At 38.0% G+C, this 16,172-nt stretch overlaps 1 protein-coding gene across 1 annotated transcript in view; it reads right to left on the bottom strand.

Moving 5' to 3' along the window:
• The window catches only part of LOC149804176 (uncharacterized), a 193,701-nt gene that overhangs the window by 115,635 nt on the left and 61,894 nt on the right, over window positions 1-16,172 (bottom strand). Inside the window, exons 9-10 of the mRNA XM_089954057.1 lie at window positions 12,654-13,142; window positions 8,695-8,954 (exon numbers count right to left, since the gene is read on the bottom strand). Of these exons, the coding sequence (XP_089810183.1) occupies window positions 8,695-8,954; window positions 12,654-13,142 (749 nt within the window). The remainder of the gene's footprint in view (window positions 1-8,694; window positions 8,955-12,653; window positions 13,143-16,172) is intronic.

Here is a 16,172-nt window from a genome sequence, read left to right as displayed (position 1 = left end):
TGTTGAGAGAAGTGCATCTCGTTCCACATATTGCAGATTTGCTGTAATGGGACTGGTTCAATTATGCTAAGCAGCTCTGGGGACCATGCAAGTCCAGTGGAATTCGGAGTAGGAGAAGATGAGCTCTGTTCAAGACCCAGGTCATTCTGGGGACCATGCAAGTCCAGTGGAATTCAGAGTAGGAGAAGATGAACTCTGTTCAAGACCCAGGTCATTCTGGAGACCATGCAAGTCCGGTGGAATTCGGAGTAGAAGAAGATGAGGTCTGTTCAAGACCCAGGTCATTCTGGAGACCATGCAAATCTTATGGAATTCAGAGTAGAAGAAAATGAGCTCTGTTCTGCCTGTTGGAAGATAGCCATTGATACCATGTCTAACTCAGAACCAACAGCTATTATGAACCAAATCTAGTGTTATTGAAAGATGTTTGATTCATATGAATAGAGTATGGTTTTGTCATCCCTAAAGCTGTGATGTTAGTCAACTGTCGGGATGTCAAAATGAAATAGTGGTGTATGGCAATTGCGGAACAGCCAAACAAAATTAATGGAAGGCACTTTTGTGAGAAAAAGAATTGCTTTATGCTGGAATTTTGTGTCTGTATGTGAGATTTTGTTTTTTAATGTAGCTTTAACAATTTTTCATCATATCACTATAATGTCCCACTTAGTAACATTATCCTGACACCAGTACTAACACTAACCTCTTAATGCTGAGTGCCAGGGATGGCAGCTGCTTGTACCATTTTATCCACTTAGGCCAATGGAGTGGTCTCTGGGATCTTCTAATTGATGATGTCTGTAATTCTGCCAGATAGTGGAAGTTGGATCCTTATTCTTTTTGTGATAAGATCAACAGAAACTGGATCTCTGGTCCTGGTGGTTGATAGGGTTGAAGGAGGATGGCAGAACTCTGGTGGTAAAACACAGAAAACTTCTTCAATCAAAGCTCTAAAGTCTGAGTCTCCTGCGACATGGTATAGTCACAAAGTGACAAAGGAACCTGAGAACAAGTGTATAATCTCTGCTTGCATGAGGTGAGGCTGATGACCCTTGAGCTGCCTCAGAATGAGGTGATGAAGTGTGTTGAGGTCTTCCGCTGACTAAATTCATGGAGTGCCCTGAATGAATGTCTCGCTCTTCTGCTGACTAAATTCATGGAGTGCCCTGAATGAATGTCTCACTCTTCTGCTGACTAAATTCATGGAGTGCCCTGAAGGAGTGTCGAGGTCTGCCACTGACTAAATTCATGGAGTGCCCTTAATGAATGTCTCACTCTTCCACTGACTAAATTCATGGATTGCCCTGAAAGAGTGTTGAGGTCTGCCATTAACTAAATTCATGGAGTGCCCTGAGGAGTGTCGAGGTCTGCCACTGACTAAATTCATGGAGTGCCCTGAGGAGTGTCGAGGTCTGCCACTGACTAAATTCATGGAGTGCCCTGAAGGAGTGTTGAGGTCTGCTGCTGACTAAATTCATGGAGTGTCCTGAAGGAGTGTCAAGGTCTGCCACTGACTAAATTCATGGGATTGCCCTGAAAGAGTGTTGAGGTCTGCTGCTGACTAAATTCATGGAGTGCCCTGAAGAAGTGTTGAGGTCTGCTGTTGACTAAATTCATGGAGTGCCCTGAAGGAGGGTCGAGGTCTGCTGCTGACTAAATTCATGGAGTGCCTTGAAGGAGAAACAGTGATTTCTAACCTGTCATTGATTTAAGAGTTTCCTTTGTTTGACAAAGGGTTGAGAGAATTATGAAGTGACATCTGTTCGAAGTTGAGGTATTAAGCTAGGCATCCTAAATAATGAGGTAGTATTTAGGTTAGACTTGTGTCCATAAATGCCTGTATACACTGGGTTCATTAGACTGGACAACAGATTGACTTCTGGTTGTTGTTGTTGTTGTTGTTGTTGTAGGGTTTAACACCATTTTTCAGCACATGATAGGCTATACATGGCAGCCAGTATTAATGGTTAAGGAAGAACCCGGGAAAACCCCTGGAAAGAACCACCGACCCACAGAAGTTACTGGCAAGCTTTCTCACAGACCCACATTGGCTGAATCCGAGACTCGAACCCACGCAGACAGAGGTGAGATGGCAGTGATCCGTAATGGACAGCGCTTTAGACCACTCGGGGCCCTGATTGACTTCTAGTAAATTATCATGTATATTTTGAGCCTTTTACCCATATGATCCCTTATACAAAGCCTAGGTTCATCAAAACAAAAGTAAGCCATCTTTTAATAAAGGATGTCGCCCGAGGCTTAATACTTGGAATGGGTTATGGGATGTTAGATACACGTAACTGGTCCATGTATTGGCTGTGTCAGATAATGCTTTGTTTTGCTCTTTTTCTCACTGTTCATTAAGAGATGTACAGGCAAGGCCTATAGGTATTGCCAACAATTATTAGTCCTGTTGTGGTGACATTGGTGCTGGGGCTGTCTCTGATCATGTAGAGTCCTGACATTTTGTAACTGGAGTGTCCTTTGTTGATTTATCTCCCTTATCTACTAGAAAATTCTCACATCGAGGACATGTCAACATGATATCATTGTCCTTAACTGTGTGTTTCTTTGTCCATAGTCTAATCTGTAAGACAAACAGAGCAGCTGTAGTAGCTCTGCACCGGTCTCTTATTACTGAACACAAAAATCAGTGCAGAGCTATACCTTGTAGTGTTACCTGAAAATTAGTGATAGCAGACAAAGCTACAAAGCACCCAGATAAAACAAAGCTAATTCACCATACTACCTGTGGGAAATTTCAAGGATGACCTGTACAGGTAAATCCAATGAAGCATGGTATCCAGATGCTAGACATATTAATAGAGAAAACTCACCTGTAATCATCCAGTTGTATCGGAATCATACATATATTAAGAGTTTTCTAAAGGTTCCAGGAACATGCACAAACATAAAAACAAATTACAGCCCAAACTTAAGGTGAAGTCACATAGGCTCATACCCATACCTGAATGTCTAAAGTCAAGATGACAAAGCGTGGTAAAATTGTAAAGGCAGAACATTGTCAACACAGGAAGAAAAGTTGGAAATAAAGATGGAGTATACTTTCCTTACAAATGAGAACTCTATCAACTTGTATCAAAATTCATTCTGGCTATTGAGGGGTATCTTGTGGTGAGAGTGTGCTTCTTGACATGAGCAAAAGTAGTGACTGAGATATTCATGGGTTTTGCCAGCATTCCCTGTATCAAGAGGAGATCACTCTGCTTGACTGCCACCTAGGTGGGCATATAACTTTTAGTTCTTTTACCTAAACGTTTTATCTGAGAGGGCTGGGTTTGTTAGGTAGTAGTTCTCCAAAGCTATTATGATTGGAAAAAATGTTCAATGAAACCCAAATTTTAGTTTTGTCCCATGGGTTTAGTCTTGATAGGTATTACTGTATTCCAATCATGAGTGAGTAAAACCTAAAATTATGACCTAGACTTTGAAGGTCAATTAGATGATTCTTTGCATTATAGGATGATCCTGCTTTATACTGCAGATACAATTAGCAATAAGTGTATCGCTTTGCATTATGGGATCATCCTAGTTTATATTACAGAGACAATTAGCAATGAGGGCATCACTTTGCATTATGGAATCATCCTAGTTTATGCAATAGAGACAATTAGCACTAGTTGCATTGCTCTGCATGATGGGATAATCCTACTTTATATTACAGAGACAATTAGCAATGAGGGCATCACTTTGCATTATGGGATAATCCTACTTTATATTACAGAGACAATTAGCAATGAGGGCATCACTTTGCATTATGGAATCATCCTAGTTAATGCAATAGAGACAATTAGCTCTAGTTGCATTGCTCTGCATGATGGGATAATCCTACTTTATATTACAGAGACAATTAGCAATGAGGGCATCACTTTGCATTATGGAATCATCTTAGTTTATGCAATAGAGACAATTAGCACTAGTTGCATTGCTCTGCATGATGGGATAATCCTACTTTATATTACAGAGACAATTAGCAATGAGGGCATCACTTTGCATTATGGAATCATCTTAGTTTATGCAATAGAGACAATTAGCACTAGTTGCATTGCTCTGCATGATGGGATAATCCTACTTTATATTACAGAGACAATTAGCAATGAGGGCATCACTTTGCATTATTGGATAATCCAACTTTATATTACAGAGACAATTAGCAATGAGGGAATCAATTTGCATTAAGGGATAATCCTATTTTATATTACAGAGACAATTAGCAATGAGGGCATCACTTTGCATTATGAGTTCATCCTGCTTAACTATAAATACAATTAGCTATTGGTGTATTGCTTTGTATTACAGAAAAATCCTTCTTCATAATACTGAGTCAGTTAGCAGTGTGTGCATGGTTTTGCTCAGCACAGAATTAAAGAAAGGAATTTGTCATGGGAAAATCATTCTTGGTAATAACACTATAAAGTTACATGGCAAATGCTTGAAATCCAATAGCCATATGTAAAGTTCTGATATGGAAATATGGGTCGTGTATGGGCAATCAGACTCTAGTAATCAATGTCATGGAAAACCAGAAATAAAAAAATTGTACAAAAGTCTCATCACTACTATTACAACTCGTTAGTCTTAAACCAAGTAACAGTAAAGAGCAAATGTTAGTAAAGCAAACTGATACTATTGCAATATGAGGCCATAAAACACGTGTTTGCAACCTCAGCAAAGGAAACTATACTGCATGACACCATTGGGATATCTTGCAATACAACACATTTGTAACCTGAGCAAAGGAAACTGTACTCATGACACCATCAAGATATCTTGCAACACAACATGTGTTTGTAACCTTAGCAAAGGAAACAATACTGCAGCATCGTAAATATCTTTTTCTATTATTGTCCATTTTTGGAAGGAGCTGAATTCAAAATCAGTCTAACGGTTTGGAGGATTTAGGCTCTTTTCCAACACTCAGCTCTTTCTGATTTAACACTAAACTTGCAGTAGATGAAAAGTTTTAAATGCATACATTACAGAAAATCTATATTTATACATCCATAAAATATCACCTTGCAAGATGCAATCACAATTCATTTTCCAATTCTGATGTCAAATAAAGGAACCCTTCTGACATCATTAGGCAGAAATGAAAACTAATAGCAACAAAATAATCAGAAATCAAACAAAATAGCAAAGTATGATGCAATAGTGTGATAACAGTCAAATACAATAGTGTGATATCAGTCAAATATTGGCAATCTCTGTTTCATTCTGATTGATAATAACAAAAATAGACCATGATCATGACAGTACAAAAACGTACAGAAAACAACAAATCAACCCTAAAAAAAGATGGACACTTGACAAGACTGGTTTAGTGTTTTATGGCACACACAAAAATGATGGACACTTGACAAAACTGGCTTGGTGTTTTATGGGGCACACAAAAACAATGGACACTTGACAAGACTGGTTTGGTGTTTTATGGCACACAGAAAAATGATGGACACTTGACTAGACTGGTTTGGTGTTTTATGGCACACAGAAAAATGATGGACACTTGACAAGACTGGTTTGGTGTTTTATGGCACACAGAAAAATGATGGACACTGACAAGACTGGTTCAGTATTTTATGGCACACACAAAAACGATGGACACTTGACAAGACTGGTTTGGTGTTTTATGGCACACACAAAAACGATGGACACTTGACAAGACTGGTTTGGTGTGTTATGGCACACACAAAAACAATGGACACTTGACAAGACTGGTTTGGTGTGTTATGGCACACACAAAAACGATGGACACTTGACAAGACTGGTTTGGTGTTTTATGGCACACACAAAAACAATGGACACTTGACAAGACTGGTTTGGTGTTTCATGGCACACACAAAACCGATGGACACTTGACAAGACTGGTTTGGTGTTTTATGGCACACACAAAAACGATGGACACTTGACAAGACTGGTTTGGTGTTTTATGGCACACACAAAAACGATGGACACTTGACAAGACTGGTTCGGTGTTTTATGGCACACACAAAAACGATGGACACTTGACAAGACTGGTTCGGTGTTTTATGGCACACACAAAAACGATGGACACTTGACAAGACTGGTTTGGTGTTTTATGGCACACAGAAAAATGATGGACACTTGACAAGACTGGTTTGGTGTTTTATAGCATACACAAAAATGATGGACACTTGACAAGACTGGTTTGGTGTTTTATGGGGCACACACAATAATGATGGACACTTGACAAGACTGGTTTGGTGTTTTATGGCACACACAAAAACAATGGACACTTGACAAGACTGGTTCAGTGTTTTATGGCACACGCAAAAAAGATGGACACTTGACAAGACTGGTTCGGTGTTTTATGGCACACACAAAAACGATGGACACTTGACAAGACTGGTTTGGTGTTTTATGGCACACACAAAAATGATGGACACTTGACAAGACTGGTTTGTGTTTTATGGCACACACAAAAACGATGAACACTTGACAAGACTGGTTTGGTGTTTTATGGCACACACAAAAACGATGGACACTTGACAAGACTGGTTTGGTGTGTTATGGCACACACAAAAACAATGGACACTTGACAAGATTGGTTTGGTGTGTTATGGCACACACAAAAACAATGGACACTTGACAAGACTGGTTTGGTGTTTTATGGCACACACAAAAACGATGGACACTTGACAAGACTGGTTTGGTGTTTTATGACACAGAAAAATGATGGACACTTGACAAGACTGGTTTGGTGTTTTATAGCATACACAAAAATGATGGACACTTGACAAGACTGGTTTGGTGTTTTATGGGGCACATACAAAAATGATGGACACTTGACAAGACTGGTTTGGTGTTTCATGGCACACACAAAAACAATGGACACTTGACAAGACTGGTTTGGTGTTTTATGGCACACACAAAAATGATGGACACTTGACAAGACTGGTTCGGTGTTTTATGGCACACACAAAAACGATGGACACTTGACAAGACTGGTTCGGTGTTTTATGGCACACACAAAACGATGGACACTTGACAAGACTGGTTTGGTGTTTTATGGCACACACAAAAACGATGGACACTTGACAAGACTGGTTTGTGTTTTATGGCACACACAAAAACGATGGACACTTGACAAGACTGGTTTGGTGTTTTATGGCACACACAAAAACGATGGACACTTGACAAGACTGGTTTGGTGTGTTATGGCACACACAAAAACAATGGACACTTGACAAGACTGGTTTGGTGTGTTATGGCACACACAAAAACAATGGACACTTGACAAGACTGGTTTGGTGTTTTATGGCACACACAAAAACGATGGACACTTGACAAGACTGGTTTGGTGTTTTATGGCACACACAAAAATGATGGACACTTGACAAGACTGGTTTGGTGTGTTATGGCACACAAAAAAACGATGGACACTTGACAAGACTGGTTTGGTGTTTTATGGCACACATAAAAACGATGGACACTTGACAAGACTGGTTTGGTGTTTTATGGCACACACAAAAACAATGGACACTTGACAAGACTGGTTTGGTGTTTTATGGCACACACAAAAACGATGGACACTTGACAAGACTGGTTTGGTGTTTTATGGCACACACAAAAACAATGGACACTTGACAAGTCTGGTTTGGTGTTTTATGGCACACACAAAAACGATGGACACTTGATAAGACTGGTTTGGTGTTTTACGGATTAGCAACATAAATAGGCTATTTAATGCTATGGCAACAGGAGTAAAGTGCCTTGCCAAGGACACCCCACAGTAGCCAAACCAGACTGATCCAATGATAGAATACCAGTCACCAGATTGCCATGTTAAACAATGAGCCACCATGGTTCCTGCCTCCATTAACGCCTCTTACAGCATGGAGAGTCAGATGGGAAATATTCAACATCTCTCAGACTGCACAGGTCAGAAAAATGTAATGAGTCTTAAAAAATGCTTATTTCATTTTTGACATATATGTATAAGATGACTTTAACATTTCTAAATGTTCAACAAACTAACAATTGTAAATAACAAAGACTGGCAAACATTTGAACACAATTTTAACATTCTCTTTTATCACTTTACAATTTCAATTTACTTACTAATCTCTCAAATTGAAAAGTCAACAAAATACACATTAATAAATGCATCACATCTTCAAGCCCTACCATTATTTCTTTATTTAATTTCTCCCATATTTTGAAAATTCAATCTTTTTCTAATGGAGGAGAGTTGTGGTCATTGTAGGGTTTTACGCCATTTTTCAGCACAAGCAAGGCTATACATGGTGGCCAGTATCAATGGTGGACGAAAAACCCAGAATAACCCCGGAATAAACCACTGACCCACAAGAAGCTACTGGCAAGCTTTCTCAAATACCCACAATGACTGAGCCTGAGACTCGAACCCATGCAGACAAAAGGTGAGACAGGCATGATCAATAAAGGTGAGCACTTTAGACCACTTGCCCACTCAGGGCCCCCAAATGGAGGAGGGAATTACCCTTCAAAATGTTATGTTCAAGAATACACTCTGATGATAATACCAGCCATTTAAATCTGGATTTCAGATACCTGGAATAAAAAACATGTTTAAATCTGTAATACCATAATGCAATCATAATACAACTAATGATGCATCTTAAGTCTGACATCAAGTGACCAAAAAATTAAACTGAGATCAAAATATCTTACTTTGAATAGTATGCAACTTTGGCATTGATCCATTCTGGAGCCATGCAGGGGATATTCTTGCCTACACTAGCCAGTTTGGCTTTACAGAGGGTGAAAATGGCTGAGGTGTCACCAAGCGGCACAATAAACTCAACATCCGTGGTGGGGTAAACTGTAGACCTGCTGGTGGTCATTTGAAGTAGAACCTTTGCTGTGGCAGTGACAGGAACATTCTCAGTTCCAAACGCATACGACATGGAAAATGATGGATTGGTATTGTTCTGAAAACATGACACATAATAAAAATTAACATAAACAGTGAAAAACTGTGACATTCATTTTGTAATAAAAACTGCATTCATGAAATACTGTTAGCTGTTTAGATTTTGTTGACTGAAAAAAATGAATATGCAAGATTACAAAACACACATACAGGTAAATGTACTTTAAAAACAAGAATAAAGTTCAATCCCAATGGGTACATGAATGACAGAAAAATAACAGTCTACAAATCACCAGTACTTTTGGTGATAGAATAATGCAGCATTTTACATTGTTTCAATAGACACATATGTATACAGTATCTAGTAGATATAATTTTCAATAGACACATATTTATACAGTATCTAGTAGATATAATTTTCAATAGACACATATTTATACAGTATCTAGAAGATATAATTTTCAATAGACACATTTATACAGTATCTAGTAGATATAATTTTCAATAGACACATATGTATACAGTATCTAGTAGATATAATTTTCAATAGACACATATTTATACAGCATCTAGTAGATATAATTTTCAATAGACACATATGCATACAGTATCTAGTAGATATAATTTTCACTCACTGCCTTAAACTGATAGCTTGTGAAATAAGTAAGGATAGAGAACAAAAAGAAAAATCATAACATCTTCAAACACAAGCATTATTGAAAATGTAAGACAAGAATAAATTATACTAGCATATGAAATTTAGATTTAAAACTTACTCAAAACTAAAGTGTCGGGCTCAAACAAGAGTGATTCCATTTTCTTGCAATATATTCAGCAACTTCATACTTTCATGAGCCCTGAATATTGTCAGTACCTGTCTATTGCTTTGATAAGCCCTGAATATTGACAGTAACTGCCTGTTGCTTTGTTAAGCCCTGAATATTGTCAGTACATGTCTATTGCTTTGATAAGCCCTGAATATTGACAGTACCTGCCTGTTGCTTTGTTAAGCCCTGAATATTTTCAGTACCTGTCTATCGCTTTGATAAGCCCTGAATATTGACAGTACCTGCCTGTTGCTTTGATAAGCCCTGAAGTTTGTCAGTACCTGTCTATTGCTTTGATAAGCCCTGAATATTGTCAATACCTGTCTATTGCTTTGTTAAGCCCTGAATATTGTCAGTACCTGTCTATTGCTTTGATAAGCCCTGAATATTGTCAGTACCTGTCTGTTGCTTTGTTAAGCCCTGAATATTGTCAGTACCTGTCTATTGCTTTGATAAGCCCTGAATATTGTCAGTACCTGTCTATTGCTTTGATAAGCCCTGAATATTGACATTGCCTGCCTATTGCTTTGATGAACCCTGAATATTGACACTGGCTTCCTACTGCTTAATGATCCCTGAATATTGACATTGCCTGCCTATTGCTTTGATGAGCCCTGAACACTGACATTCCCTGCCTATTGCTTTGATGAACCCTGAATATGGACACTGGCTGCCTACTTCTTAATGATCCCTGAATATTGACATTGCCTGCCTATTGCTTTGATGAGCCCTGAACACTGACATTCCCTGCTTATTGCTTTGATGAACCCTGAATATTGACACTGGCTGCCTACTGCTTAATGATCCCTGAATATTGACACTGGCTGCCTACTGCTTAATGATCCCTGAATATTGACACTGGCTGCCTACTGCTTAATGATCCCTGAATACTGACACTGGATGCCTACTGCTTAATGATCCCTGAATATTGACATTACCTGCCTGTTACTTTGGTGATCCTTGAACACTGATATTCCTATCTAATGCTTCAAGGAACTGGCAGCTGGGTACATGTTTGGTTCACATGTGGAATAATGACATTATACAAACTAATGAGGATCTAATTTGAATTTTATCACTCTTAAGTCATTGTGTTAACAGCAAGGTCATCAAAAAGTAATTGAAGGTGCAACTTTATGGACAGTGTTTTAAATAAGAGTTCATACACTATTTACTTTAATAACCAATTTGTTTCATGTTGTCCGTTCCTTTGCTCCTTTTTTAATTTGTGCTCATACAGGTGTTAGTATTATTGATACATGTGTGTGCTTTGGAGTTTTAACGTAGCTTTAACAATTTTTCAGTCATATCGCTATGATGTCTGTAGTGTGACAGTTTATAGTGATGTCTAGCACTGGGGCATCATTCCGCAGACATGTAGCATGATGTCCCACCCAGTCATATTATCCTGACACAAGGCCGACCAGTTCTAACACTAACCTCTTAATGCTGAGCACCAAGCGAGGGAGCTGTTAGTACCATTTTTGAAAGTCTTTGGTATGACTCAGCTGGGAACTGAACCCTTGACCGCCTGCATCCAAGGCGGATGCTCTAACCACTAGGCCACCTGAGCAGTCTATTACTGATACCATTAATTAAAAGTGACTCTCATTTGATGTCAGCATATCTTTCTTCTATTCTAAAGTCTGGGCCTCTATAGAGGCTATTTCACAAAATGAAATACCACAAATATGCCAATTTCGACAGGCAAATCCACAAATTTATGTACTCAGAATTTATTTTTTAAAGACCATGAAAATTGAGACATATGAAAACAAATAAAACCATTGAATTTTTTATAGCAAAATAATAATAAAAAATATCAGGCATTTAAAAATTGCTATATGCCATTTCAGTTCAAAGTTATAAAAAATCTTAAGTTGATATTGTATTCACAATTTGATATATACATACACATATAAATACAAACACAGATATAGATGCATATATAAATACACACACAGATATATATACATATATAAATACTCACAGATATATATATATACATATATAAATACACAGATATATATGCATATATAAATACACACACAGATATATATACATATATAAATACACACACAGATATATATACATATACAAATACAGATATATATGCATATATAAATACACACACAGATATATATGCATATATATAAATACAAACACAGATATATATACATATATAAATACAAACACAGATATTTACATATATAAATACACACACAGATATATATGCATATATAAATACTCACAGATATATATACATATATAAATACAAACACAGATATATATGCATATATAAATACACACAGATATATATACATATATAAATACACACACAGATATATATACATATATAAATACACACAGATATATATATACATATATAAATACACACACAGATATATATATATATATATAAATACACACACAGATATATATGCATAAAAATATTGTGTTGTCAGATAAATTAAATTTAACATATGATATAATGACCATTAGTAATGTATGCATGTAGCATTTTGTCATCACTATATTGACCGTTAGTAATGTATGCATGTAGCATTTTGTCATCACTATATTGACCATTAGTAATGTATGCATGTAGCATTTTGTCATCACTATATTGACCGTTAGTAATGTATCCATGTAGCATTTTGTCATCACTATATTGACCATTAGTAAGGTATCCATGTAGCATTTTGTCATCACTATACTGACCATTAGTAATGTATGCATGTAGCATTTTGTCATCACTATATTGACCATTAGTAATGTATGCATCTAGCATTTTGTCATCACTATATTGACCATTAGTAATGTATCCATGTAGCATTTTGTCATCACTATATTGACCATTAGTAATGTATCCATGTAGCATTTTGTCATCACTATATTTAAAAAAGTATTTGAGTATGAACACAACTTACCACTACAGTAAGAGCTGAAGTCGTTGAATTGATGGTGATATTCTTTGTTACGCTGACCTGAACGTTGCCGTCCCCATAATGTACAATAAAAGTCAGCAATTTTATGGAAAGAGCTGTGTTTGATGGATGATTAAGAGCCTTGAAAACAGCATTGACCTTGATGACATTATCAGCTGTGTCATTGCTCATAGCCAGCCACTTTACAAACCCAAAATTTATTACCGCTCTGTCAGGTACTGTTCCTGGCACATTTCTGGCTGTGTACACTGGAGTCTGGTCTCTGTCCACACATGGCATATTTTGCCCCACTGATACCAAAGAGACTTGGCAGACCTGGTAGAGGGCATCTGTTCCACTCATTGGTGCTAAAACCTCAAGAATATACTGTGATGCTATTGTGTTGGGCACTGTGATGTCAATTTCAACAACAAATGGGTCTCCAATATTTACACTTGTAGTGACAGCTGTTAGTGCAACACTGGGTGGAATCTGTAATAAAATGGGGTAAGTGTAACACTGGGTGGAATCTGTAATAAAATGGGGTAAGTGTAACACTGGGTGGAATCTGTAATAAAATGGGGTTAGTGTAACACGGGGTGGAATCTGTAATAAAATGGGGTTAGTGTAACACTGGGTGGAATCTGTAATAAAATGGGGTAAGTGTAACACTGGGTGGAATCTGTAATAAAATGGGGTTAGTGCAACACTGGGTGGAATCTGTAATAAAATGGGGTTAGTGTAACACTGGGTGGAATCTGTAATAAAATGGGGTTAGTGTAACACTGGGTGGAATCTGTAATAAAATGGGGTTGAAACAGAATATTCTTTAAAGGGTAAAATATCGTTTCCTGTAAGAAACGGTTCATGATTAGCAATTCAGGTTTCAGTCCAAAAAAAGAATGTTTATATTCTTCTATCTACAAAACAGATAACAATATTCTTTAAACCACTTTAAAATAAAAGATAAGTTATTGAGGCAACCATATAAAACTAATTGATTCTAAAATTTGCCCCTGCATATTTTCTTCTACAAAATATATCTTCTTTTTTTCATACATAGGAGGCAAATGTTTGTCCCCTACCCTGAGAGGTAAGTGCATTGATATCATTTTATAACCTACGACCTTGACTTCAAAGTTCATGTATGGAAACTAGCAGCAGAGGGGGTGAACAGACCGAAACTAAAATAGTACTGAATAGACAAAAACAGTTTCGGTTTACTTATTTCGACGATAAACCTTTCCATGTAGACCATAAAATAAAAAAAAATATCCCTGAACGTCGAATAATTTCTCTCGGAGAGACTCTTTGACGACCCGGGAAATGCAATAACATCCTCCCGCTGACGTTCTTGGTTTACTTTAATAAATCTGAAACTATTTCCCCGCGGGGTCGTCATTGACACGGTCGGTCGGTCCAGCCCCCCCCCTGCTGCTCTGGGAAATGAGTTTCCAAGGAAAAACATTTTTATGTTAATGGAATTAAATCATTGATAAATAAATAATGGCAAATATCGGAGAAGCACTTACAACTAGATTGGCACGACAACGACTAGCCGCGATTAAAAAATTTCTTCCGGTTCGTGATTCCGTCAAAGAAAAATTAAAAGCAAGACAAGAAGCGCGAGTTGAGTTTGCAACATCTGCGGAGGAATTATTTAAGCCTATTACAGCAGCTACTGGTGAAGTTAAAACTGCAATTGTAGGAAAACCTGATCCTGCTGACCCTACCAAATCAAAACGAGGGCTACTTCAAGCAATAGAAGAACTTAAACAACAACAGGCAGATGCAGGTGCCGCAGCTGATCCAGGTGCCGCCGGAGTAGTGACAGTTGCTAAGGAAACATTTATTAATAAATTTACCGAAGATGGTATTACTGAAATAAAAAATATTCCGCTTACTAACATAGATGAGCTTAGGGAGTTTTCTGCTTGGATTGTCTTAAATTATCCTAACCGGCAAGAATTTCTAAAACCAGGAGCTGGCTCGGGTATGACTCAGGGTGAGTGGCGGGATTATGTTTATAAAGTAAACCGAGGCATTTCTCGGATATCTAGCATTGATGATACCTATAATTTTATAAAAACTGGCGTAATTGGGGTTAATAAGGAACTAAGAGACCAACGAATGAAGGCAAAGGAAAGTGAAAGGCAGGCAAAAATACAGGAAAGGGAAATGAAAAAGCAGGCAAAAATACCGGCGAAGAAAACACAAGCTCTAAAACAGACCCCGCAAATGACACTGCCCGATCCAGTGCCTGAATTTTTATCGCGTAAACCCGTGGGCGCTAGCGCTCCCGATGACGATGATGATTTTTCCACTCCTGTTTTGTCGTCCATTCCGCCGCCCGAACAAATAGGAGAATTAATAATGAAAAAAGATAAACTGATGAGGGAACAGTTCGATCTTTCAATAAATAAACAAAAAACAGAGGAACTGGACCAAAGCAATCCGGAAAATAAGGCTAAACTCAAAGCCGCAATTGCTGCATATTATAAAAATAAAAGAGAAATTAACGCAATAAACAAAAAAATTGCTGAATTAGAACAACAAGAAAAAGAGAAAACAGGCAGCGGATACGACCACATCTGTCCTGATAGCGTCGTCAACGATGTGTCCAGACTAGAAGTTCTCATCGGAGGAAGACGTGCCGGAAACAACTCTCCGGAAATTATAAATGAAGCCGCAGATATCTGTCAGCGACTATTTCAGCGTGGTCTTATGGATATAAGTACATACCGGGGGCTCATTGATGAACTCGCGGATGGTTACTACAGCGACTAGCAAATTTAGTTAGAGAAATAATAATTAAATAAATGATCGTGCACAATTCTCAACCTAGACACGCTAGCGTGTTACCAGTCCGCGTAGTGAACTCGCGATTACCAGTCTACAGAGCAACCTACGGAGATGGTCTCGGCGATACAGTTACTGGTTTGTTTTCAAGAATAGCCCCTAAGGTGTTACCGATTGCAAAACAATTGTCGATGAAAGCTATTGATGTTGTCAAGGATAAAGCCCTTGGATCTGTTGGTGATCTCGCCGGGAAGGCATTCGCGTCAATCAAGGATAGACTGTTACGGTTAACTCGTAGATTAAAAAAACCACCACCGGTGAAACTGGCCAGTACTGAACTTATGCCCGCGGATGTCGGTAAAGTAATAAATCAGGCTGCCAATCAAAAACTTGCAGAGCTTGTAACCCAAACACCCGAACAAATAAATACAAGCCTGATATCAGGAAGCGGATTTCGTTTTAGAAGACAATAATTTTATATAAAATGTTTAAACCTATATCTGATCCAGCGTTCGACATGGATGCACCAACACTAAAAGATGAGTCCGTGCGCGATTATCAGTATTATTCTTATGAGGCAACAGTACCTAATCAACGCGGACGAATTGAATTACGAGTCCAGGATACAAGTAGATATTTCCTGCCCGCTGAAGCATTTCTTGAAGTCACGGGTGAACTTGTAACAGATGTTGCCGCTAATACAGCATACGGAGCTAATGTTCG

This window comes from Sinohyriopsis cumingii, chromosome 3 (genome assembly GCF_028554795.1).
Source record: "Sinohyriopsis cumingii isolate HCF-2022 chromosome 3, ASM2855479v2, whole genome shotgun sequence".
Taxonomy (NCBI): Eukaryota; Metazoa; Mollusca; class Bivalvia; order Unionida; family Unionidae; genus Sinohyriopsis; species Sinohyriopsis cumingii.
The sequence above is the reverse complement of the archived record's forward strand: the minus strand, read 5'-3'. Positions and strand labels throughout refer to the sequence as shown.